This window comes from Giraffa tippelskirchi, chromosome 6 (genome assembly GCF_054371585.1).
Source record: "Giraffa tippelskirchi isolate mGirTip1 chromosome 6, T2T-mGirTip1v1.2.pri, whole genome shotgun sequence".
Lineage (NCBI taxonomy): Eukaryota > Metazoa > Chordata > Mammalia > Artiodactyla > Giraffidae > Giraffa > Giraffa tippelskirchi.
The window spans coordinates 171,418,570-171,445,515 of NC_137280.1; the positions used below are offsets into that span (position 1 = coordinate 171,418,570).

General features: G+C 34.7%; 1 protein-coding gene across 30 annotated transcripts in view; it reads left to right on the forward strand.

Moving 5' to 3' along the window:
- PPIP5K2 (diphosphoinositol pentakisphosphate kinase 2) overlaps positions 1-23,678 on the forward strand; it is a 78,190-nt gene extending 54,512 nt beyond the window's left edge. For 10 of the 30 annotated variants that reach the window (XM_081503656.1, XM_081503646.1, XM_081503648.1 and 7 more), the window contains 7 exons: positions 2,070-2,177; positions 3,842-3,958; positions 6,449-6,616; positions 10,366-10,438; positions 16,567-16,707; positions 19,677-19,802; positions 21,971-23,678. In XM_081503656.1, coding sequence (XP_081359782.1) covers positions 2,070-2,177; positions 3,842-3,958; positions 6,449-6,616; positions 10,366-10,438; positions 16,567-16,707; positions 19,677-19,802; positions 21,971-22,083 — 846 coding nt within the window. In that variant the 3' untranslated portion in view covers positions 22,084-23,678. Of the gene's footprint in view, positions 1-1,539; positions 1,591-2,069; positions 2,178-3,841; positions 3,959-6,448; positions 6,617-8,905; positions 9,080-10,365; positions 10,439-12,042; positions 12,163-13,038; positions 13,102-14,198; positions 14,950-16,566; positions 16,708-19,676; positions 19,803-21,970 lie in introns of all 30 variants that reach the window. The other 20 variants (XM_081503638.1, XM_081503641.1, XM_081503637.1 and 17 more) reach the window with 9 other exon arrangements.
- Positions 23,679-26,946: the final 3,268 nt, after the last annotated feature.

Sequence of the window (26,946 nt, forward strand, 5' to 3'; positions counted from 1 at the left end):
CAACTCCACTGTCATAAAAATCCGGGCTTCTGAGGTTTAAAAAAATTAAAGTGAAAATTAAGCTCTATACCAAGATGATGTCCTGTTTTCTGATTTTAAAACTTTAAAAAATTTATTTGAACTATAATTAATTATCCCAACTCATATTATCCTAAGAGCCTATAGCTAATATAATTAAAACCTTGTATGGTCTCTTCCCAGTTGAGATTTTTCATTTTTCAATGTAAACTTGGTAAAATCTGTCTCTCCATAATAGATTTTTTAAAAAGATTTATTGAGGAAATATAAATAAGATTTCAAGGAATATATTTATTTAATGATCCTTAATTGTTTCAAAACGATTTTTATGAATTCTTGCATATTAATTGTGTTTAGGAATATGCTACAAAATGTTTTATATTTTCATTACAGCAGACCTAGCAAAGTCTGTATCTGTACCACTGAATTAGATATTACATGGTGTTCTTATTAATAATGCCATATCACAGAATCGAATAGATCTTTTCAATCTTGAAATTTTTCAGTATTTAACTTAAACTCATCACCTACAATAATTCACATCTAGTGGTATTTAGTCGGAGAAGGCAGTGGCACCCCACTCCAGTACTCTTGCCTGGAAAATGCCATGGACAGAGGAGCCTGGTAGGCTGCAGTCCATGGGGTCGCTAGAAGTCAGACACAACTGAGCGACTTCACTTTCACTTTCATGCACTGGAGAAGGAAATGGCAACCCACTCCAGTGTTGTTGCCTGGAGAATCCCAGGGACGGGGGAGCCTGGTGGGCTGCCGTCTATGGGGTCGCACAGAGTCGGACACGACTGAAGTGACTTAGCAGCAGCAGCAGCAGTGGTATTTAGTAATGCTATGCTAATTTGTTTTTCGTATCAATTTTGAAAGAAAATGTATATACATCTTTGCACATATCCCCTCCTCAAACATAAACACACACACACAAACACACAGGTGCAGTTTTTACTGTGGAGTGTTGCTTAAGTTGGGAGCAACCGCTCTAGAGCATTTAAACGTGTTAATAGCCATTTGTTGAAATTAAGCTTAAGTATACATGTAATTACACAAATTACATGATATTGCTTTAACTTTACTTTCCAAAAACTTGGAATGCTTCCTCAGAGATAGATCATGTCCAAATTTAAAAAGAAAATATGTGTTGAATTAAAAAAAAAAAAAATCAACGTGTGTTCTTGACTTTTGGCTTTTGCATGTCAAATTTTATTTTTTCTTAAAACACATTCCATACTAAAGCCGAAACTCTTAAATACTCTGAGTGTATATGCAAAACTCTTATGTACAAAAAAATTGTTGGATGCTTTTATATATTTGTAATGTTTATGACATGAGATGAAGGACATTATCTCTGATGTACATAAGGTCTCAGTAGACCCTGTTGATTATTGACTGTAGAGTTTGAACTTTGAGTAGTTTTGCCTTTTGAGATAGAATTTTCTACTTTGAATGCTTGTAGTACATGTTCTGTAAGGTCCCTTTCAGTTCCGATGCTCTTTAATTACATGTTTAAAGACCATTGATTCTCTAAATGATGGTGGAGTGATTTTAAGAATGAAGGAGATGGTTTTAAGAATCTGCCTGTGCTTTCTCCTGCTGATTGTTTTAAAATATCTACAGTTTAAAAAACTGCAGTAAAATGAGAGATATTTAATTATAGTCATTACTTTCATGAGTTAGTGTTCTGTTTATGAAGTATGACACTATATTAGTTACATTGGAACTTAAGGTTAACGACTGCCCCTTAGTCTCAAAATTCAATTAATAGGTATCATATCTCAAGATAGTCTTTATTTTTACTTTCTATGAGTTACTAAAAAAAAATAAAAAATACCACTCGAGTTTCTAATACTACTGGTAAGAGAATTAAAATTATTTAAGCTTAGGTGATTTGTTAAATTTAAATTAGTGAAGTTATTTTGAAAGACTGTGTGTGGAAGTATTTCATTTGTGTGATGTCAATCAGGATTAAACGAACTGTCATAATGAAGATAAAGTAATTTTCAAGTAATATGAGAAAATGCTTACTATATACCTTTGTTCAGGAATCAAAGGATGAACAGTGGAAACGAGCTATGGATTATTTAAATGTTGTCAATGAACTCAACTACATGACTCAGATTGTTATCATGCTGTATGAGGATCCTAACAAGGTAACAGTCCTTGATTTGCATGTGCTGTTGTTCAGTCGCTAAGTGTGTCCGACTCTTTGCGACCCCATGGACTGCAGCACACCAGGCTTCCCTGTCCTCCACTGTCTCCCTGAGTTTGCTCAAACCCATGTCCCTTGAGTCAGTGATGCCATCCAACCATCTCATCCTCTGTCGTCCCCTTCTCCTCGCGCCCTCAGTCTTTCCCAGCATCAGGATCTTTTCTAATGAGTCAGCTCTTCACATCAGGTGGCCAAAGTATTGGAGCTTCAGCAGCAGTCCTTCCTGTGATTGTTCAGAGTTGATTTCCTTTATGATTAACTGGTTTGATCTCCTTCCTGTCCAAGGGACTCTCAAGAGTCCTCTCCAGCACCACAGTTCGAAAGTATCAATTATTCCATGCTCAGCCTTATTTATGGTCCAGCTCTCACATCCATACATGACTGCTGGAAAAACCATAGCTTTGACCGTATAGACTTTGTTGGCAATGTGATGTCTCTGCTTTTTAACACACCATCTAGGTTTATCATAGCTATTCTTCCAAGGAGCAAGCGTCTTTTTAATTTCATGGCTGCAGTCACTGTATGCATTGATTTTGGAGCAGAAGAAAATGAAGTGACGCTGTTTCCACTTTGTCCCCATCTATTTGCCATGAAGTGATAGGACCGGATGCCATGATCTTCGATTTTTGAACGTTGAGTTTTAAGACAGCTTTCTTACTCTCCTCTTTCAGCTTCATCAAGAGGTTCTTTAGTTCCTCTTCAGTTTCTCCCATCTGCATATCTGAGGTTGTTGATATTTTTTTCTGGCAATCTTGATTTCAGGTTGTGATTCATCCAGCCCAGCATTTCATATGACGTACTCTTCATATAAGTTAAATGAACAGGGTGACAATATACAGCCTTGATGTACTCCTTTTCTAATTTTAAACCAGTCTATTGTTCCATGTCCAGTTCTAACTTGCTTCTTGTCCTGCATACAGATTCCTAAGGAGGCAGGTGTTGTGGTCTGGTATTCCCATCTCTTTAAGAGTATTCCACAGTTTGTTGTGATCCACACGATCAAAGACTTTAGTGTAGTCAATGAAGCAGCATTAGATGTTTTTTTTTAAATTCCCTTGCCTTTTCTATGATCCAGTGTATGTTGGCAATTTGATCTCTTTGGCCTTTTTTAAATCCTGTTTGTACATCTGCAGGTTCTCAGTTCACATACTGCTGAAGCCTAGCTTGAAGGATTTTGAGCATTATCTTGCTCGCATGTGAAATGAGTGCAGTTGTGCGGTAGTTTGAGCATTCTTTGGCATTGTCTTTCTTTGGGATTGGAATGAAAACTGACCTTTCCCAATTGTGTGTGGCCACTACTGAGTTTTCCAAATTTGCTGGCATAATGAGTGCAGCACTTTAACAGCATCATCTTTTAGGATTTGAGATAGCTCAGATGGAATTCCATCACCTCCACTAGCTTTGTTCATAGTGATGCTTCCTAAGGCCCTCCTGACTTCACACTCTGGGATGTCTGACTCTAGGTGAGAGACCACACCATCATGGTTATCTGGGACATTAAGAGCTTTTTTGTACAATTCTTCTGTTTATTCTTGCATGTGTTACCAGAAGTAAATCAGTAATTTGAAGTTTCTCATTTTGAAGATGTTCTATAATATTTTTTAGGATCTTTCCTCTGAGGAACGCTTTCATGTTGAGTTACATTTTAGTCCAGGAGCCAAAGGATGTGAAGAAGACAAAAATTTACCCTCTGGCTATGGATATAGACCAGCTTCAAGGGAGGTAAGGAAGATGAAATTCTCATTGCATAGTTGCTACAGTCCTAAACTTAAATGGGACTTCTTTAAGAATTTTCTGTTACATACTGTAATTCTTATCTCAACTACTAAATAGCAAGGTGGTTTAAAGTTCTTGAGGTATGGTTTGGATGGATACACATTTTTAAGTGTATTAGAATTTTGTATTTTATCCTTTCTTTAGATTTTTTGGGGGGATTTTTAAGATCATTATTTAGAATGGATAACTGTAGTTTCTGATTTTGGCTGTTGTTTTACTTGAGGACAGTCCATGCTTTACTAAACACTTGGAGTTAATTATTGCATTTTAATTCTTATAACCTTACAAAGTTAAATATGTATTCAGCTTTAAACTTTTTTTACTAAACTATGATACATATTGGTAAACATTCCTAAATCATAAGTGTGTAGTTTAATGATATATCACAAAATAAACACAGTTGTAAAACAACTAGCCAGGTCATAGAGTTATATCATTTGAGAAGAAATAATTGTGTCCCTCAATATCATAACCTCCCTGCTTTCTCCCCAAAGATAACTACTATCTTGACTTCTGGCACATAGATTAATTTTGTCTGCTTTTGGACTTTATATATAAGTGAACTCACAAAATAGGTGCTTTATTAGGGATGGGAAGTAGATTTGGCATCTTTCATTATGTGTTTGAAATTCATCTGTTCTTCATTTCTGTTGCCATGTATTATATTAAATAAATATGGTGCAATTTGCTAATCTATTTCACTGTGATGATCATTTGGTTTGTTTGCAGTTCAGGGTTTGAAGATGGATGCTTTTATGAACATTCTTGTTCAGGTCTTTTTCTGAGCATATGTATGCATTTCTTTTGGATATAAATGTATAAAATTGCTGGGTAATAGGGTATGCATATGTTCAGTTTTTAAAAATACAGTCAAATAGCTTTCCAAGGATACTGCCATGTCTTTATCAGCACTTGGTATGATTAGTGTTTTTAATGAGTTGTTTGGGGCATTGTGGCTTAAATTTACATTATCCTCACAACCAGTAAGGATTAGTACTTTTTCTTACATTCATTGGCCATTTGAGTATGTTTCTTGTGAAGTGCTACTGGCTAGGACCAGTATAGTGCTGAGTAGAAGTATTGATAGCAAGCATCCTTGTTCATTTCCAGACTAAAGCAGAAAGTAATGTTTGGGGATTTTTACTGAAATTAGATAACCTCTACAGATCATGTTGAGAGACATAACACTTCTTCCAGTTTTTTCTAGACATAACACTTCTTCAGAATTGAATCTTCTAGTCCTAGGACTTGGTATATATATCTCTGAATTTAATTGGCTATTCTTTATATCTTTTTGATAAAATTAAGATTGTTTTAATATCTTTTGTCAGGTTAATTCCTAAATTCTTTTTTAATGTTGTCATAAATGACTCATTTAAATTTTATTTTGTTTGCTATTTTCAATTGAATTATAACTCATTTTTGTATAAAGATTTTAAAACTAGCAACCTTACTGTATGCTGTTTATTCATTCTGGTAATTTATCCAGTCATTTAATTTTCTATGTATATGATCATATCTCTGAATGATGACAGATGTCCAGTAAACTGTTGAGTAGATTTCGTGATGATGGGCATCTTTCAGTGATTTATTATTAACTGTGATGATTTTTTCTAGTTTTTAGATATCCCTTACCTGGGTTGAAGAAGTTTATTTTTTATACCCCTTAGTTTAATGAAGGTTTTTACGTCCTTTGGCTTCTTTTAGCTAATGTATATTTGTGAGGTTCGCTGATGTAATTAGTTTTAGTTTGCCTATTCTTACCACTTTAAAATATGTGTTTCACTGTATGACCATACCCCAACCTATCCATTCTGTTTAGATGACTATTTAATATAACCTCTTTAAATGTAACCTGTTTTCTGTGCGACACTGTGAGATTCTTCATTTTTGGGACAGTGTCTCACCCGTCTGAGTCTTGACACACGGTAGCTCAGTAAATATCCAGTGAGTCATCGAACGGTTGTTAATTTAAGTGCGGTCGTCACATTTGTTGGAAATATTTGGAATAGAATTTGAATTTTCTATAACCAGATGTTGTTTCAGTTTGTGCTTGAGTTGATGACATTACTGGTAACAAAACTGAGTTCTATTTTTTTTTTTTTTGCTGTCATTTATGAATATTGCTTATTTATTTGGGCATTGGATGATATTTTATTAAGCACTTTGTTTTATATGGCTTTTTAATTGTCATTTTATTATTTCATTTATCCAGAGAGTATATGTATTTCTTGAAGTTAGGAACTCTGTCATCTGTCTTACAATACCAACAATAATACTAGATTTTCATAAGCATTCAGTTATCAATCCATTTGAATAAATAAACTTGTATATGTATACTTCAAGTGATCATACCAATTGATGGTTTAATTTGTTCATCTAAAAAGAGTGATTTGTTTTATCTGAATTTTATTATGTTATATTCTTTCTGCATAGAGTGAAGGCAGGAGAGCTTTTAAAATTGATAGTGATGATGAACCACATACTTCTAAAAAAGATGAGGTTGATCGAGCTGTGATATTGTTTAAGCCTATGGTATCAGAGCCAATTCATATACACAGGAAGTCTCCACTTCCAAGATCTAGGAAGATGGCTACAAATGAAGTAAGTATATTTGTCAGAGCATGTTTTTTTTAATGAAGTAAACTAACTATATTTTAGTAAAACAGAAAAGAAAATACAGCTTTAATTATTAAGCTTGGGAACCTACCAGATTTTCAACTGTCAGTTTTTCAAATATTTTTTTTTTTAATGTAGAGGCAGAAAATATAAAGATTACTTTTAGAATTTGGAGCTTTATAGATTTCATAACAAAGTTGAATATAAGTAGTAAAATAGGCCTTTCTAAAAACTGATCCATTTTTTTCCTTGTCACTTTAGGTTAGTCTAATAAAGAACTTTTTAAAAAATCTGATTTAATGGATCAGGAATAATTTTTGGTTAAAAGTAGTGAGGAATTGCCAGAGACACTTCAGCAGCAGCTGACTCCAGTGACACTGTAGGTTAAGATGTGACATTTTAAATTGTTAACCTGATTGTAAAAGTCAGAATAGGAATTTAAAAATTTGATGCTGTAGTTGAAAATTTTACCTTTGTATTTAGATCTATAATTAAATAACTTAGGCTAATTCTTATGCTCACTAACAAAAGAACATTTAAATAACTACTAAAATAACATTTAAAAGGAAAGCTGAGCAGTTGGAATGAAGTTTGTTAAGTAAATCTTTAACATCTGTATACATTTTTATCCTTTAAATACCTTCATTTTGGGTTGTTTATATTTTCTATAGGATGATTCAGCACTGATCTGAAATCAGTGCTTATGTTTTCTAAATTCTCAAGTAAAAGTATAAAGATAGGAAGCACCATCAACTTTTAAGCTGAAATATTTTTTGATGATTAAATACGCCAAATCTTAAGTTAGGTATACTACTCCAGCAGTTGGTAAGTAAGAACATACACACCAAAAAAAAGAATTATGCTCATTTCTCTCGCCCCAAATTATGCAAGCATATGTGCTTTTGATTCTCCCAGTTCAACAATTATGCATAGGAAAGGTATCATCTAAATAAAATAGATTGTTGCAGTTTTATAATGGAAACTGCATACTAGTTAGGGTTTCCTGTGAATGGGATAGTTTAAGTTAATTATAAAAGAGGATGATTAACAATTGTAGAATTTGGGGTTATTTGTTCTATTATAGCTTAATTTAAGAATGAGAAACCTGGGTTATTTTCATTTATCTTTAATTTCAGAAAATTGGGAAATGACATTTATTAATATAACCTAAAATATCATTTGTGTGAGGGCAGTGATTTTGATGATTTTGAACAAACCAATCTGTAATTTATCGGGTTGTTTAGAATTTCACCATTAAACCTTTTTCTGCACTCCAAAAAACTTCTGTAACACTGATACAGTAAATGTATTCCTTGACTACATTTTCCAACAGAACTATATTTGTGAAATCTTCAACAAAATCACTGCCCTTTGTTAACTCTTAAAACACAGAACACGTTGCTAAACCTTTTTCTCATAAATATTTAAATAGTTGCTTTCAAGAGATTATTTCTATGCCATGCTAAACTTTTACTTCCATAAGGTAAATTATTCAAGTAAAACCTTGAAGACTTTTTCCAGCATCCATCATCTCCATGGATATCAGAAGTTTGTAATTCCCAAAGACACACAGAGAAAGACTATTCTCTTCATTTTGTGCAAGTAGATTTTACTATGTCCTCACTGTCTGAAACCTGAACATGCAAACATATACAATGAAAATGTTTGCTGCATGTTTTGTCTACTGAACTCTACAAATAATCTTTGGAAGGAGTAAATAAATAGATAGCATAAAAGTGTAGACAAGTGCAATTTGAATCCTCCATCTTATGATCTCTAATTTTTTTTGTCTGGCAAACAAATTTTCCTTTATACATTATATACACTGAAGTCTCTTTAACCCTTTGAAGGATTCTTTAGTGCTTTGGGTTGAAAAGTTTACCCAATATAGCATAAAACCTCTTGAATATCTAAAATTAAGCAGAATATGTTCATATTTTTAACATTGCCAAGATAAAAAATTGTTAAAATCTTTCCAGTTCTAAGAGAGAAAGGGCAACTATTAAGCAGTATGAATATTTTGTATTTTAAGATAAGAAAGTAATTCTCATAATTGTTATTTCTCACAATTAGATTTATAAGTAAGTCCTATCAATCTCTCAAATATTAAAATATATGGCTCCCAAATTACTGTTTAATAGTTTTTTTAAAAAATTGATAAACTCAAACAAACTGTATTTTTTTTTCTTTCTGATCATTTGGCTCTGTTGTATCTAACTTTGCATGCTCTGCTTTTTTTTTTTTTTTTTTTTTTGCCCCTTTTCTCACTTCCAGGAAGAGAGCCCCCTGAGTGTGTCTAGCCCAGAGGGCACTGGTACCTGGCTGCATTACACCAGTGGTGTGGGCACTGGGCGTCGAAGACGCAGATCAGGGGAACAAATCACTTCTTCCCCTGTCTCCCCCAAATCATTGGCTTTCACATCCAGTATTTTTGGCTCATGGCAACAGGTTTTTAAACTTTACTTCATTAAACATTTTTCCTCCCCGCATTCAGAGCAACAAACAGCTGTCTTGGAGGACATCTAATCCCTTATATTTTGCATCAGAGTAAATCCTTCCGTTTTTTAATTTTGAATTCATTTTAAAACGCTTGTGGTGTCTGACAATATTTTGAGGGAAAGAAACCACTTACATTGCTTGTGTTTAGCATTTTTACTGGAGGGGGTTAAATATCCAGGATTTTAAAATTAGTCAATAAAATTTACATTCCTGGAACTTTAGCTTGTTAATAAAATTTTTTTTAAAGAAATTTTTTTTTATTTAATAATTGTCCTTTAAAATATTCAGAAGTAAAGTTATATAATTTGATAGTAAGGAAATTTAATAACCTTTTCCTCCATAACTGAAAAATAGATTCCATTTGGAATTTGCTGAGAACTTGAAAATTTTTTAAAAAATATTAAGATTTATGTGGCCCTGTGTTAATTAGTAGGATACATCTAATACTGGTGATTCTCTCCCTCACTTTGTATTATCTGAAAGTATCATAATTACGTACAATATGATTTATTTTTTTAGCTGTATAATATCTTAATGCTTTCTTTAAGATAAAAGGGGACAATGTATATGTGCCCGTCAACAATATGCCCCAACAAAAGGAGTCAAAATAAATGACTTCAGAAGGACTTTTTGTGGTGACATTTGGAAACTTAAAATACTGTGGGTTTTGGGGGTTTTTCACAATGGAAGGTCTGCTGTTACACATGACTTTTCCAAGAACTTCAGCAATTTCCTTTTGGAAATACAATGCATTGATTATAGGAAAAGGGATTATGGTATCCATTAAGGCTGTGAATATTCAAAGGTTACTCTGATAAAGCCTGTGCATGGATCAGTAATTGTATGGTGATCTCAACAGTCTCTGTCTGTCTCTTCTTTTGTTTGTGATTGTTTTTTCCCCCTTCAAATACAGGAGCTGGTTAAGAGTGGGCATTTGGCTTCTTTTAAGAGAGAGTGAAATTATATGTCTATATTGTTTCTTTTCATCTGTCTTGTTTCATACATGATATTTATTCTGAATGCCTGCTTCGCACCACTTCATTGCAAGGACCTCATATGAAATGGACTCCCTTCACAAGGGGATCTTGCATGATCTTTCATATCTTGTGTATTTCTACTAATATTTATCATACAGCTTATTAACCTTTGTCTGTCTGAAACAGGCTGCAAATGAAGTATGGACTTTTTAGTTTATTTTACTGTTATACTTCATTTATTTTGCTTTCCTTGTGCAGGTTGTATCTGAAAATGCTAATTACTTGCGAACACCAAGAACTCTTGTAGAACAGAAGCAGAACCCTACTGTAGGTATGTGGTCTAAAGGAAATTGTATTCCAAACCTTAAACTCAATATTTTGCACACATGTAAAACTCTTCAGAGGTGAAAGCATGACCAAATGCTATGCTTTAGTTTCTATTTAACATGCACTAATTCAGAAATGTTGAGTTGTAAAGCTGGAAATATACAGTAAAGTTTTGATGAAATGAACAAGAAATGACATTAATTTTCTTTTATAACGCTTTTGAATGCCCATAACATAAACTGCTCAGTCTAATTGCCAGTGCTCATTTTTAATCTTGTATTCTATAAGTTAAAATCCCAGCATGTTTTAATTTAGGAAGGAAGCTTCATTTTTCCCAGTTGATTAAGTTACAAATAGGCTACTGCATACAAAAAGAACCTAGTTTTCTGGTTAAAAATTTTTTTAAGTGGAGAGTATTTCACTTACAATTAGCTTACCTAGTTATTTACCTGTCTAGGTATACTAGTGATCTTTTTGGTCATCTCTTAAGGAAAGCCAAAGCAAAAGTAACGATTAGTGGCAGTGTTGATTTTTTTATTGACCTATAGAACATAATTAGTTCTTTGCTAACACTCAAGCAAAGCAATGTTGAAGAAAACCTTTCTAAATTTATTTTGGTTTTAAAATCATTATTGATAAACTACATCAGATAATGACATTTTCTATAAATAATTGTCTAAATCAGTTTAATAACAAATTTCATAATGTTCTAATTATGTATGTACTACTATCTATTCTAAATATATGAATGGTCACTTGATGCCTACATACTTGAAAAATCTTTTCTTTAATTATACATATGTTACGATGATACCTTTTGATATCCCCATGGTGTTTTGCCAGATACACACACACACACACACGGTATTTTGCCAGATACACACACACACACACACACACTACTCCTTTCTTTACATATTGTAATGTATCTGATAAAAATTTACTTAATCCTTACCTAATGGTAAAAGGTTTCCTTGGTTGTAAAGACTTTTACTACAAGTTAAGCATCAAATTGGGCATCTTATTAATTAAGATGTTAAGTTATTTTAAGTATTAGAAATTTAGAGTGATTTAGGCCTGAATGACCACTCTGTAATAGGAATTGTTTCACCTGGTCTTGCAAATAAGTAAACTTTGATTTACTTTATTTCATAACAGATATTGATAACTCACATTCAGGGCCATCAGGAAAGCTGCTTCATTCACAGATATACATTCAAAAATATTTATTTGATATGATTTAATTAGTGCTAGGAGCGGTTTTTTAATATTACCTGCTCATACAAATTGATTGACAAAATGCCTTACATCCTAAATTAATTTTTATGATAATATTTTTAAATACTTTCAATATGTATATGTGTAATTATTGTGTGGGTATATTATTTTCCTCAAAGAACATTTTCTCCAGTGTAAAATGCCTCCATTTGTATGTATGATAAATGGTGGTGGTGACTGTATTAAGTTGACATTATAAGTGAATTGTGAGCCTGTTGAGGGCACTGCCAGATATGTGTGGTAAGAGCCGTGTTATTGCATGCTGCATGAATTCCCAATGTGAATAGAAGGACACCCGTTGTTGTATGTATTTTCTCTAACTCCCATCAGGGTCTCACTGTGCGGGCCTGTTTAGCACCTCGGTGCTCGGGGGTTCTTCAAGCGCACCTAACCTACAGGATTATGCTCGTACTCATCGTAAAAAGCTGACCTCTTCTGGCTGCATAGATGGTATGTGCACACATGCACACACAGAATCATACCTGCACCCATGCACACACCCATGAGCATATGATATTTCTCAAAGGCAAGCCTAAGGCCACTGACGGGTACAAATGGAATCCCATCACCCTTTGCCTAAGTGACCATCAGTGTGATCTGTTATCCACTACTTAGGTCCATGTTTCATCAAGCAGTTAATTATAGTTAGACTTACAGGACTTGTTCAATGAGTATTTTGTTGAAATATGAAATTTAGAACTGTATCATGTATATTCTTTTAAATAGTTAATAAGCCACTTTGTAAAGAATAAATCTTTCTTTGATCTTTTAAACATTTTTTTAATTCTTAACCCTTATTTTACTTCTAAATAAATAAAGTGAATGGAATGTTTATAAGAAAACATATTGGCAATATTTTTATAAGAATAAACATAAGATGAGAATATTTTAGGATCCCTAGTTGAAGGAAATCTCACTGTTGTTAATGCACCTTGAGTTTTAATATTCAGAAAGTCTCTTGAGGCTCATCAAAGCGTGCCCCTTTTGTTAATAGGAGTACTTATTAGCCCTTTTGAAATTAGCTTTATCTAAAACTTTTTCTCATGTATCCACAAGTTTATTTTATTAGTAAAACATGGATTTACCAGAATTGCCAGCTCATCCTGCTTTTCTTTCTTTTGTATACTTTATTGAACACTTTGCCTCTACCATCAAGCCATTTTACTTCTTTTAACCAGTATTTGGCTTATTTCCCTCTCTCATTGTCCCTTCTGCATGTCACCTAATTCTAATCTCCTTATATATTTGTTTTTCCTCCTCTTTTTATAAGTGTCCTTCTTTTGGTAGCTGTTACGAATTTCAGGTACCTGTTTTTCTCTTTCTCAGACGCCACACGCGGTTCTGCTGTTAAAAGGTTTTCTATCTCATTTGCTCGACACCCAACCAATGGTACGTTTTGCTTTTATTTTAAAAGATAATCCCCTGCTTCATCCTTTTTATTTTTCTTTGATTTTAAAATGTGGGATATACAGTATCATACATTTCTCAATCCTTAATTTCAATTGGCATACAATTCTAACTTATTGTTCACCCCAAATATTGATACTGTCTAACTCCCTTTTTCAGCTGTAATTTATGCAATGAATTAGCACTACTCATCAAACTTTTAAATGACCACAATGATGAGTTTTAATACTTAATTATCACCTAAAATTCCTTCTAATTTCTCAAGTGATCAATCTACATAATTTTAAAAATGCAACAATAAATATTATTTATTTTCTTTTTAATTCTTAATAATTTAATGATCTTCTGAATTTTTCTTCTGATCACATTACTGTTTCATTGAGCTATTTATCTAAAATACAGGATCATACCTGTCAAATAGCCAAATGAGATGTGTCCTTGAAAAATTCTTGGGAACCAGGGGATGCAGGTTTCACTGTGTAACATTATTGATCCCTGATTATCTAAAGCAAAACCCAGTTTTGTCTGGAGCACTCTGAGAACATCTTTCAGGATTCAGTTAGTCCTCCTATGGCAGTGTGGTTTGCCGCTGTCAAGCAAACAGTTTTGGGAAGGGTACCTTGCTTTTTGTTAGAATTTGGAGGGCTCCTCACAGGAAGAAGATTAGGTTAAAAATCTAGGCAGCCAGTTCAGTTAAATTCAGTATTTGAGCCTGAAGAGGAAAATTGTGTGGCCATTACTTACACACTGAATTTTGCACTATTACAACTTTCGTACATAGAGTTTTTTTATTGTGGGACAAGGGAATATTTACTAATCATTTAAAAATAACTCAGAATCAAAGAATTTCAAAGAAAGCTTACATGTTTTCACTTTTATTCTGAGTGAAGTTGTTTTTAACCTCTGCAACTTTTTTTCTTTTTCTTTTTAATTGTAAGTAAGTCTTTCAAAAATTCAAGTCAGGTTTTTCAAAAACTGTTATGAAGCTTAAGGATTGAACACAAGTTTGTAGTCATTTCCCTCCTTCTGAATCCTTTTAAGAGGACACCTAAGTAACAGTGCACTAATACTTCTTGAAGGTGGAGTATGAAGATCCAATTCTCAACAAGTGAAAATTTAGCCTTAAAGCTAAATGTGCTTTTCCTGCATTGTATCTGTTTATATGCATCTTTTTGAAGAAAAAGATCCTTATTTGATACAGCTACAGCTTCTAAAGAACCAACATGTGTAAGAACTTCTTAGAAGAAAACTGAAGTCACAAGGAAAACCAAAAATTGCAAAATTCTGAAGAAGAGACGTTGAAGGTTTAAGACTGACTGTAGTTTTTGTGCAGAGTGCTTATGTGTTATTGTGCCAGTATTGCAAGTTTTATATAGGAGAAATCTTTGCTTATTGAAGCTTAAAAAAAAGCCTTTGTTAAGTTTAACAGAAAATAATTTTATATTCTTTTGATTTAGGCTTTTTTAAAAACATGTGGATTTTTCCACACATTGTGTGACTTGATGCTTATAAAATGCATCCCTTTCAACTCTAGAAATATTTCTCTTGGGTTTTCAAATATTCTTTTTTTTTTTTGCTGTGTTGTCTTACCTGTCCTATGAATTGTCATTTGACTCTTTCTTTTACTTTTTATTTTCCTTAACTTTCATGTTTTTCCATCTTAACACATATCATGGACTTAATCCCTCCCCTTCATCTTTAGTTCAAGGAACATGGTGAAACAAGTATCTTCTGACAGTGCTTTACCTTATTTTCTGGGCCTCTGTGCAGAACACCTACACCTCTATAGGTGCTGGTCCGTTTCCTCTGTGGAGTTTCTAGGCTCCAGTGGTATGTTTCTATAGTATCTAAACATGACAGCAAGGTGGCTTTTTTAAATTGCTGCGCTAACCCTTTCATTGTGCATTAAAGAAAAGTTCACTATAGATAGATGGGAAAAGATACAGTCCAAAGGGACTCCATTATATTGTCATTTGCCTGTTACAAAATTTAACAAGCAAATGCAGGAAAATCATTTTACAAAAAAGTAGTAAACATTCTGAGGAAAGAATGAAAAAAAGAAAGGCCACAATGTTTAATGTAATGCAAGGAAAGGGTTTGCGCTTTTTTGCATGAATCTTGTAATTTTTTAAAAAAATGTAATACTTGTGCAAGCCTAATTTCTTTAGCGCCTAACTTAGGTGCTTTAGCTGCTATTATGGTATTATAGTTTTGTTTCAAGTATATGTAATGTTCTGTCATGCTTTGGTTTGCCCCTGGAAATCAAACACACCAGTTTTGTAAATCCTTTGGTGGTTTTCATTGAAAAATTAGATTCTCTTTTAACTAGAGTTTCCCTATTCCAACTAAGAATTAGACAATTCTTAGGTCAGTATTTTCTCCTGAAATCAAATATATAAGTCATTGTTAAAATGAGCACATGTCTATTGAAGCAGAAAGTTTTCCAATCAACTTACGTTTAATTAATTTTTATTTTAAGTTAAAAATATTAAGCTTTATATAGAAACTAAACGTTAAAAGTTTCTTTTTGGAGGAGAATTAGTTTAAACTCTTGAAAAATTAGATGCAGAAAGACTTGGTATTTTAATTGTATCTAAAAACAATTTTAAAAGCCATTCAGTTGAATAAAATGTAAATAAGCAATATTTATAAAAAAGTAAATAACCTATGTCCTATTTGTTTAAAGAAGCTGTATATGTAAGTGCTTTCGTTTCTTGGATGGTATTAATACATATCTCTGCATGGTTTGTTTCATGAAATTTTTGTATTTTTGCCATTGTTGAATGCAGAAATATTTGTATTTTGTATGGCTTTTTACTTGCCCTGACTTCACTCAGCTAGCAATTTCCAACAATAGAATTATTGTGTTAATTCAGTCAAGGTAGGTGAAATATATTTTGAAATATTAATTTCAACGTAAATGAATGGATGTTGTTTTGGGGTCACAGTAGAGGTATTGCTGGCCTTGGTATGACTAGAAAAGTGTTTAAAATCACTCTTCATAAGCAATTACTTAATTGTTTTTCAACAAGAAGTTACCTTTAGCATTCCAGCATCAGGGACACATTATGGCATCAGCTTATTCATCTATCAAATAGACCTGATTTTAAAAAGTAAAAACTGTGAAAACACTGTATTTTTTTGTTTGTTTTTTATTATTCCCCCAGGTTTTTTAAGTATTACTCTTAGATTTTCCAAATACAGAATGAAATCATGTGCATGCTGTACGTTGTGATTATATTTAAAATGAAGTCTTTGTCACATCTTGTTCCAGCCCCATACTGCATAGCATCTGGTGTCATGACTTCAGAGATCTTGTGTGTTTGCATGTGATAGATTGAAAAGACCAAAACTGTCCAGTTCTAAGCAATGGTCTTCTTTTTTAATTAATGAATTTTAAGATATCCAACTTTTGGTTTTGGTTTTGTTTTTGTTTTTTCCCCTTAGGTTTTGAATTGTATTCGATGGTGCCATCTATTTGTCCTCTAGAAACTCTTCACAATGCCCTGTCCTTAAAGCAGGTGGATGAATTTCTTGCTTCCATTGCTTCTCCATCAAGTGAAGTTCCACGGAAGACCCCTGAAACTTGTAGGAAAATTATTATTATTATTTGATTTTTAGACAGTAGATTTTGTCTGAATATAAAATAATTATGAAAATATAAATTCAAGTAGTGATATGTAAGTAGAGTTTTAGGAGAGAAAGGGGTATACAGGAACATTGTTTGGAATTCTTTGGTGTAATGTGCAGTGTACCACTTGTCTTGACTCTTCCCTCAAATTTTTTCTCTTACCAAAAGGAGGAAGAAATCTAAGACCCAGCCGTAGAAATCAGCAATACATAATACAAAGTCATAGTCTTATTTTCTACTAACATTGTATAATAAGCTTTTTTTAAAAGACAGAATACCAGTCTGCATTAATGCCCACATGTTCATCCACTCAATACTTCTGACTCAGAGCTCTTAACTGAAGAGAGCAAATTAGGGCAACAGTTTTTCAAATTGTGTTCTGTAGGAAATATTCTGAAGAGGTTACTTCCTTTGTGGCTAAGCTAGTTTTGGAAACTTTATTAAAAGGAAAACTCCATACCCACATTTTCCAAAACTTATTTGTTGAGAAAACATTTTGGTAACACATTTAAATATTGTATAGAATTATTCTGAGGGACTTCAGTTTGGGAAAATTTGTTCAGGGCTTCCTTTTTAAGTATAAGAAGTCAGCTGGCTGTTGTCATTTTGAACACTGTAGGATACTTTGACACTCTGGAATTCTAGTTTAGGAAGCATTCGTTTTGGGAGAGAATGCTCCGCTGAGAGTTAAGAGCCTTGCTGGTCTTGGTCATATGTCTGAAAAAATGGGCTGCTGTCCATGGGGTCTCAGAGAGTCGGGAATGACCGAGAGATGGAGCGCATGCCGAGTACTGTACTGTAAGAAGAACACTGTGAATGTGTTTTTCCAAAGAATAAAATCGGGGATCTTGGGGTGAAAGCCACTGTCACGTGTTGCTCCGACTCTTCCCATTCCTGGGCCACCACAGTGTGTGACTCTACAGAGGTCTGTTCAGCATAGTCTGTCCAGATAGTGCCCCCTGCACTTTTGCTTTTCTCTTTCACGTCTGGTGGCAGAGACCAGCTTTCAACCGGAGAGGTATCTTTATCTTGGTGTGAATGTTTTAAAATATTTCACTTTAGAAGTGGTTTGGAGAAGTAGGTTTCCATTTTAAAATGTGCATATGAATTTGTCTGATGCTGAGAATTGATAATAATCCAAATGAAATAATCTTCAAGCTGTACAGTCGAAGTGAGGAAACTGAAGGACGTTTCTCCTTTTCCTTTCTCTGTTAGCTAATAGAAAGGTCAGTGCTGTTCCTCAGAACACAAGAGAGAATCTAAATAAATAAATTCTCATTTTTCTATTCTACCTGACTTTATACTCTATACTTTATGCTTCCTTGGGGCAGGGATTTATAATCTTAAAATAGAGATTAAGGAAAAACTATAATTAGTAAATAAGAATTTAGGGTAAGCATTAAAACTGTTTTGAATTTAGAAGATCTTCAATCAGTGACTTAAAGCGAAAATAGCAGTAATGACCCCTGTTTTGGAAAGAGGCTTTTGGTGCGATATTTACAAAAAGATAATCTTTGTTTATACTGTGGCATTGTAATTTTATGATGGCTTCATTTCTGTGGTTAGTGAGTTCAGTTCCTCAGAGTGTATTATTGAGATATATTAATGAATTGAAAGATGTTAAATTCCTTTTCCAGTTCTCATTAATTCTTCACTATATCATAGATACAAGTTGTACCCCAACCCCTCTAGCTCTCTTAAAATTTCATTCCATTACTTACTAAGGGAACTAAATGAGAAAATAAATACAGTTAATGCAGTTCATAAAACTGGATAAACCTTAGATTTTATTTAGTTCTTTTGTCTTCAGACTATATTCCTAAGAGCTTTAGGAAGTTCCACGAGGAAGAGAAAGAAGCTGAATTATTAGACCTTGTTTTGATCGATTTTATGTAAGATTTCATTTGAGAGAAGTTTACTGTATTAATGGAAAAAGAGACACCATTGAGGAAATCAACCAGTTAGTGGTCAAGTAAGACTAAAACCCAGGTCTCCTAAAGTATGTGGCTTTTTTCATTCTCTTTGACTATTAAAGAAAAAAGGGTGCCAGTTAGGGCTTCACAGGTGGCGCAGTGGTAAAGAATCTGCCTGCCAATGCAGGAGATGCAAGAGACCCGGGTTCAATATCTAGGGGAAATAGCAACCCACTCCAGTATTCCTCCTGCCTTACACCAAGGCACTGACCCTCAATTTCAGAATACTAATTGGTTAAATTAGAGATTGAAAGTTATTATAGAAGATGTAAGCAGAAAAAAGCTAAGTAATGATGTGCTGCTTTATGAGATGTTTTAAGCACTTTTTTAATCAGTTCAGTTCAGTCGCTCAGTCGTGTCCGACTCTTTGCGACTCAATGGACTATAGCACCCCAGGCCTCCCTGTCCATCGCCAACTCCCAGAGTTCACTCAAACTCACGTCCATTGTCACTTGTATATTATTTCATTAGTGACTACTTTGATATTCTGCCAGTGTGAACTTTATATTAATTCCGCATAGTTATCAACCACTGCAGGCACATTTGCCACAGGTGTTCCACATACTGATTTTTCAGAGACACACTCTTTACTGCTATCAGGTCCTCTTCCAAAATTGCAAAAATTTACAAATCTGCCTTTTGTTATCTCCATCATCGTTTGTTTAGGATCCCAAAAGCTCATGCCAGTAGCACCCCCTACTGCAGCCTGTCCTATTCCAGAGGTCTTCATACTTAAGAATTGTACCTACTTGTTCTTTTCACACTTCTCAATCTCCCCACCTTAATTGGAAAGAAGAAAGAATCTTTAACATTTTCTTGCATGAAAATAAATCTCATCTTGGTACTATATTAATAGGAAGACAGTCTGACTCAATTATTTATGATCTGGTTAGTTTAAATTTGATAGACTTGCCTCAGAAAATTATTGAATTACTTTGATTTTTCTTTTTCAGCCTCTTTAACTTCACGTTCCAGTCCAATAATGAGAAGAAAAGTATCTTTAAATACATATACACCTGCAAAGATCCTCCCAACGCCACCAGCTAGCATCAAGAATACTAAAGCAACCAGCAAACCAGGTTAGGCGTGTGTGTGAATTTGTGGATTCCATATAGCAGTTAGAGGAGTAGTAATAGCTTGCTTTGTAGGTGTAAAAATCTGTTTTTAAGTAGGATGATTACAGTCTAAGAAACTGTAGCCTATTGATATGTTTGAGGTGTTTTTTCTTTTGTTAGTTATCCCCCCTCTCCTCACGTATGTTAAAATATATTTGATACTCACAGTTTTCTAAACTGATTTATGGACTGTCTTCTCTTGCTTTTCTGTTCAGCCAGGATTCTACCTGAATCTTTTTACTATTTCTTATACTTCATATTTGTTACTGTATCTGAAAGTAATCTTTATTTTACCTTCATTCTTGAAAGGTAGTTTTACTGGACAGAGAATCTCTAAATTTTTTTCTTTCAGCATTTTAAGGATGTTGTTCCACTTTCTTCTCATTCCCCTTGTTTCTGATGAGAAGTCCTTGTTAATTTGAATACTTGTTCTTATGTATGCACTGGGTTAATGGATTTCTTTTCTCTGCCAACTTTCAGTGTTTTTGCTCTGTCTTTGGGTCTCAGAAGTTTGACTGTGGCATGCTTTGGACTTTTTTGTTGTTGTTGTTAATAAAATCCTGGTTGATAGTCACTTTTACTTGTCATCTGCATTCTGCTGTTAAACCATCCAGTGAATTTTTATTTCAGGTATTTATTCTTTAGTTTTAGGCATTTGTTTTTATTCTTTATAGTTTTTTCCTTCAGAGATTTCCTGTATTTTTATTCATTATATGAATATTTTCCTTTGTTCTTGAGCGTAGTCAAAATAGTTGTTTTAAAATTCCTGTCTATTAGTCAGGCTGTTCTCAGGATTGATCTCTTATGAGCTTACCCATTCCCCAGAAGGAAGTTTTTTTTCATGGTTTTCATATATTGAGTAATTTTGGATTGTCTTCTAGATCAACTCTTGACTCTGTAGTTTCTCTTCTGTTCTAGATTAAAGAGTATTGGGTTGTTTGGGGTTTTTTTAAGCAAAGTATTAACCTTGGCTGAACTCAGACTGTAGTACTTTGTCCCCTGACGTAACTGACGCTCACATGTCTCTTCACGGCTTTAGTCCGAACTGGGCTTCTTTGGAGCTTATTCTGCTGAACTCATATGTTTACACAAAGAATTGGAATTTCCCACCTGGCTTTCCAGCCACTGTTGTTGCCTCAGTACTTGTCTTCTGATGCTCCGTACAGGAAAGACTGAGTTTTATGTTGTAGTTTTAGGCATTCCACATGGTGCACACCAGACCCTATCCTTAAGCCAAAGCTTGTTTTTTCTCTTTTAAAGGACAGGGAAACTAATCCCATGTTGTTCCCTTCTTCCAAGTATTGATTCTTTTCTAGTATATTACTGCTTCTGTTCCCTCTTCAGTGTCTTCAGATAATTGTTTTTTTCATACTTTATTCTGAGCTTATACTTGTTATCTGCAGGAAGATTCATCTGCAGGAGCTTACCCATCCATACAGAAGTGTAACTTGGCTTAGAATAATTTTTTGATAACTCACTGGGGCTTGAGGTTGCTTTGGATATAAAAGGGTGATTCCTGAGTCAAGAATGTTTCTAGCTTTCTAATCTTTCAGCTTTTTAGACAGTGGTAAGATAAGTAATACCAAAGAAAATAGATGTTTGTGGGGAAGTTGGTGAGTTCAGTTTTAAACATGTTAAGTTTATATTTCCTATCCAACAGCTATATAGAGGTTTCTAGTAGGATATACAGATCTTGAGGTCAGGGAAAAGGCCTGGGCCAGAAGTATTAATTTGAAGGCTGTTAGCATAGAAGTTGTGGCTTCCTAGGTGGCGCTAGTGGTAAAGAACCCGCCTGCCAATTCAGGAGACATCAGAGACGCAAGTTCCGTCTCTGGGTGGGGAAGATCCCCTGGAGGAGGGCATGGCAACCCACTCCAGTGTTCTTGCCTGGAGAATCCCACAGACAGAGGAGCCTGGAGAGCTACAGTCCATAGGGTCACAAAGAGACACGACTAGCACAGCACAGCACAGTAGATGATAGTTAAAAATGATGGAATAAATTAGTTTCCCAGGAAGAATGTAGGGGAAAAGAGAAGTTTTGTGTTACTTGATCTTTTGTTGATTGTTTTTTATTATTTGAATTGGGTTGCTTGTGAAAAATCTAATCTGTAGTTTTTCTTTTTTTTGTATAGCTCCCAGTGGACCTTCTAATACAGCTGTTCCTAATACCTCATCGCGGAAAAAGGGTGTGACTAGCAAAACAGAAATGCATGAACACAAAAAAAATGCTTCCAAAAAAAAATGAAATCTTCTAAGCAGAAGCTCTAACTCCTTGTAAAAATCATGTGTTCAGTAGGGAAAAAGGCGTGTAATAAACCTTGACTGAAAAATATCAAAGCAAGTAATTTGTGTCTCCTTGTACATCTCTGTATTCATTTAAAGATAGGTTCAATCTAGAGAATTCTTTGTATATATTCAGGTAAGGAATTTTTGTCATGATCTGGAAATGTTTGAAAACAGTGTTTATTAGCATTTTATGAGTAGTAAAACTTAACGGTGATAAAGGTCTGTTGTTAATGTGATATTTGCTGTGTGCCCGTGGTAAAGCAGAGGAATGTGAAAGCCTACCCATGTCACACAGTAGTGATGGTTACTGAAGAGTCTGTGACGTGATCTCTGTACATTTTCATTTTCACAGGGTTGCATCTTGGCTGTTAAATCCTGTAGCTTGAAATATGATGGCTGTACTGGAGACTTTTTAAAAAGCATATTTCCAAAGAGATTTCACTGACCACAGTTTAGAATAGAAACTTTCTTCCCCCAATTGTTATAATTACATATATGCTGCAATATTTAATAACTGGAGTATTGGCATATGGGTTATTTTTTCAATCTGTGCTTTGAATTTTTTATTGTGTTTTATTTAAAATATGTGCAGCTGGGATAACTATACCTTTATGCACATAAATTTGTACATTTAATTTGTAGAAAATATTTTTTTTTATATTTCCTTACCATAAGGTGCTTTTGTTCATCAGGAAAATTTTTGCTTCATATATTGGCAAGAAAGACATCTTCAGAGTTTCTTTTTAAGAGATATATTTGACAAGTTTATAAGTGTTAGATATTTTCAGAATTCTTTTTGGATCTGAAAAACTGAGTTCCAAAATGAACCTCATCAGTGTAAGGAGAATATCTGAATTCTGCTGTCAGTAGATATTATTTGTAGCACCTATTTTTACCATTTCCATTCTTATCTTTAGAATATCAGTTGATCTCACTAAGATAACTTGAAGATTGAGCATTTGAAATAAATGCTTATTTCAAATAATTAGATTTTGGAGGGACGTTGAGATTATTGTATTGTGATTTCATCTATGATGTGAAAAATACTTATTATCCTTGGTGCTTATTTTCCCCTTATGCACAAATAATTATAAACCAATTGAAATGACTTAAACTATAAACCAAACGGTACATCTTGATAGGAATTCATCCATTGCTAGTCAGGTAACTTAAGTTGCTAAAGCTTTAGTTTGAGACAGGTTTAGAAAAATTATTGAATTCTGATATGAATGCATCTATTAAAATTCTTCAGTAGAGACTCTCCTAACCTTAAATCATCATATATGAACTAACTTTTAGAAATTAAGCATATTACAGGTTCATTTTAAAAGGTACCAGATGCAAAAGTCACAAATATGTACAATTATATAAGTTAGTATGTCAGTACTTCACATGAATGTAAATGTATTATGGAGACATGTTTTGTAAACAGTTGAATGTACCTAAGCTTTCTGTATGTGAAAATGTGGTTAATGTGCTCATTGTCGGAGTAAAGAAACCGCTTTTATTTTTTCAGTAGAATTGAATTAAAATATTTTATTTCTGGAATCAGAAGATGACTTAAATGGCAAATTATTTATTTATTCTTTTCTTTGTCCCTTTACTTTTAGCTTTCAGAGGAGAAAGAATGAAGGAAACTATTTTAATATTCAACAATGCTCATCTTAGATATTAGAAAAATTTTGTAGTATTAGCCATAGCTGTTGCAATATCTTCCCTAGAAATTAACCAGGAAGTTCTGTACAAGTCACGATTTCCCACGGTTACATGAGAACTAGGATTTCACTGAAGTCACCGAACTTGGTAATACTGCTGTGTAGGCAGGACAGTTTTATTTACAAGGATCTTAGATTCATTTTCCAAAACAAAAAGTCTTCTGTATCAGAGCAAGAAATTATAGTTAATCACCATTCAGTGGAAGTTTGACTGAAGCATCTGTTTCTCACTCGATTCTGTCACCGTAAAGTGTTTCTTGTTTGTTTTAAATACTAGAAGATATTTCTTCTCATAGCCTAATCCTCCAACCAGCAAAAAGATGGGAAGGCACAGCCTGACGTGCTGTCTCTTTATCCTGGCATGTTAGTCTCCATAGTACGTTATTCAATCTTTTCACCCTTAAAAACGCTATGTGTGAACTCAGACCCAATTTTTGCCCTCGAAGTCCAGAGTCAGCAAGCTCTGCTGCTGTGGTTCTGATGAGTTCTTGCGGTCCACACTTAACAACCAGCAGATGTTCTGGGGGCGTTCTCAAAGTCCATTCTTAACCACCAGCAAATGTTCTAGGCGTATTGTACAGTCTCGAGTTATGGGGAAAAAGTGTGCTAAACACTTTATACCATGTTTCCTTTGAGCAGGAAATGGAGGCAGCAGGAGATCCTAAGTGGACAGAGACCGTGTGACAGTATACTTTTTATATATATACCTAGAGCACGAGGGCAGTAGATGGCATTATGAGAGAAAAATTAAGTCATAGTTCTTCAAGAACTGTCTTGTTAAAACTAGACAAAGGAAGTCTTTTTTTTTTTTTTTTTTTTTAAATCAGGTCACCCAGATTTTTCTCCAGGTTCTGCTGACTGATCTACCTTACACTTCCACTATTAAATTCCATGCCAGTTTGAACAAAGAATTTACTTTTTTGTCTTGCGTAATGCACTTTGGTACAAAGTTCTCAGTCTTTTCTTGTGTGCTTATCACAGTTTGCCTTGCATAGAGCATTCACTAGTTTTTTGTCAGTTTACCCTTACCTTATTATTGGACAGTGAAGGCTGCTGTATTATCCTTGGTCAGGTTGGGCTGACTTCTGTGAGAGCCCAGCAGTGCCCTCTCTGGCCCCTCTCTAATTCTCTTTCTTTGTACCTAGTCTTACCACAAACAGCAGCATTCTTGCCCATGGGAACAATTTTCACGCTCCTGGAGTCCCTTGTGATCAGGAGTCTAAGAATAAACAGCTATCCCTGTGTGTGGAATGCTGGGTGTCAAAACTTGCCATGTCAAGTTTTCTTTATGTGGGTCAGTTTTTGTGGAAGGTCTAGACACTTCAGAGAATGGAGGGCTATATAAAATGTATGTATTGTTTTATATGATATATAAATTATATCAGGATTAAAGATACTTAAATTTTCTATAGCCTTTTTGGTCTGTGTGCTGAGTCATGATTTGAGAGAGAGGTAAGTTAAACATTCTACTTAAAGGTTATTGTCAAGTTCTCCTTTTATTTTCTTTGGTTTTTACTTTTATTTATTTTGTGTGTACAATATGTTGCTATTATTTTTTTCCTCATTGGATGCCTTTGAAATTCCAGATATTACGGTTATGACCTGTTTTATTTTGGCTTGCATTTGCCTGATACACCTTTATTTATCATTTTATGTTTTATATTGTGTCGACTGATTTAGGGATTTTATTTTAATTACAATATTATGTAGTAGATTTTGCTTTGTGATTCTATTTTAGTATCTTATTTCATTAGTATCGTCTAGTTGTATTCATTTATATGTAATATATCTTTGCTCTTAAGTTATGCTTTCTGTTTTATTGCTTAGTTTATCTTTTTGTAGAGGGATACTTTTCATTACAAGTAAGATAAACTTCAAATGAAATTGACTTAAAGTTCTAAGGAAATTTGTTTTAAACATTTCTGAAGGTACAAAGTTGGTGAGCTCCAGCCACAGTTCTATGAGGCATGTCATCAAGGGCCCGGGTTCTCTCCTGGTCTCCTCCGAGTAAACTTGATCCCAGAGTTGTTTTCCCTCATGTTCACAGGATGGCCACGTGTTGCTGTGTTCATGTCCAGCACAACAGAAACGGAGGAAAACTCGCCTTCAGCCATGGAATTGTAAGTCTTCTACTTCAGTGTGATTGAGCTGACTTCTTTGGTCATCTGTCCACTTTCTGAATGAATAACATTCACCAGGAGAATTCTCTGACCCTAGAGCTGGTGATGGGGTCACGTTCCCCCCAAAGCCTCAGCACCACTGATATTTTGGAGTGGGTAATTCACTTTTGGAGGCAGTTATGTGCAATGTAGGATGTTTTGCAGTATCCCTGTGCCAAGCTGCAAAAGTGAGACGGTGAGCCAAAATGAAAGTAACAAATCTTTTATTTGTTTAGTGCGATAAGTGAGAGGCCAGAAAGGAAAGTAGGGCAGTGGAGCTTGCTCCTCACTGTCCAGCCTCCCACGCGCTGTGGGGTGGTACCGGGCGGGCAAGGGTCAGTCAAACGACGGATAGTGCAGGTGAAGGAAACTGTCTGCTGAGAGCCTGGAGCAAAAGGTTCCTGCCACTTCGTGAGCCAAGGGGACCAGAGCAAAGGCTAGGAGTCAGAAAACCAAGTCATAGTAGAGAAAAGTGTCTTGGTCAAGGCTGCCCCATGAGGGGGTCTCAGTGGAGAGACCTAAAATGTGCCTCAGCCAAGGTCTCCTGAGGAGGCCTGTGAATGAAGGTGTCTGCTAGGAATACAGATATGCCTCTGACCACACAGGCCCAGAGGGTACTGACTGTAATTCCTTTGGGAAACTATGTGGGAAGGGCAGCCTTTCCCTATGAATCCTGCCAGGCAAAGCCTTTGTAGTGGCCTACGATAAGGTCTGAAAGATCACACATAGGATTTGCCCTGGAGCCAGCCACCTACCTCATCTTGGCCTCTACCCTGAATGCCAGTAGTACCTCTTTGTGGGAGTCAAAAACATCTCCAGACAATATCAGATGTCCCCCGGAGGGGCAGAAGCACCTTCAGTTAAGAAAGAATGCCCAAGGGCCCATGACTGGGAATGAGGGATGGATGCATGAACACAGTTAGGGTTCTGATAGGAGAGGTGAGGGGA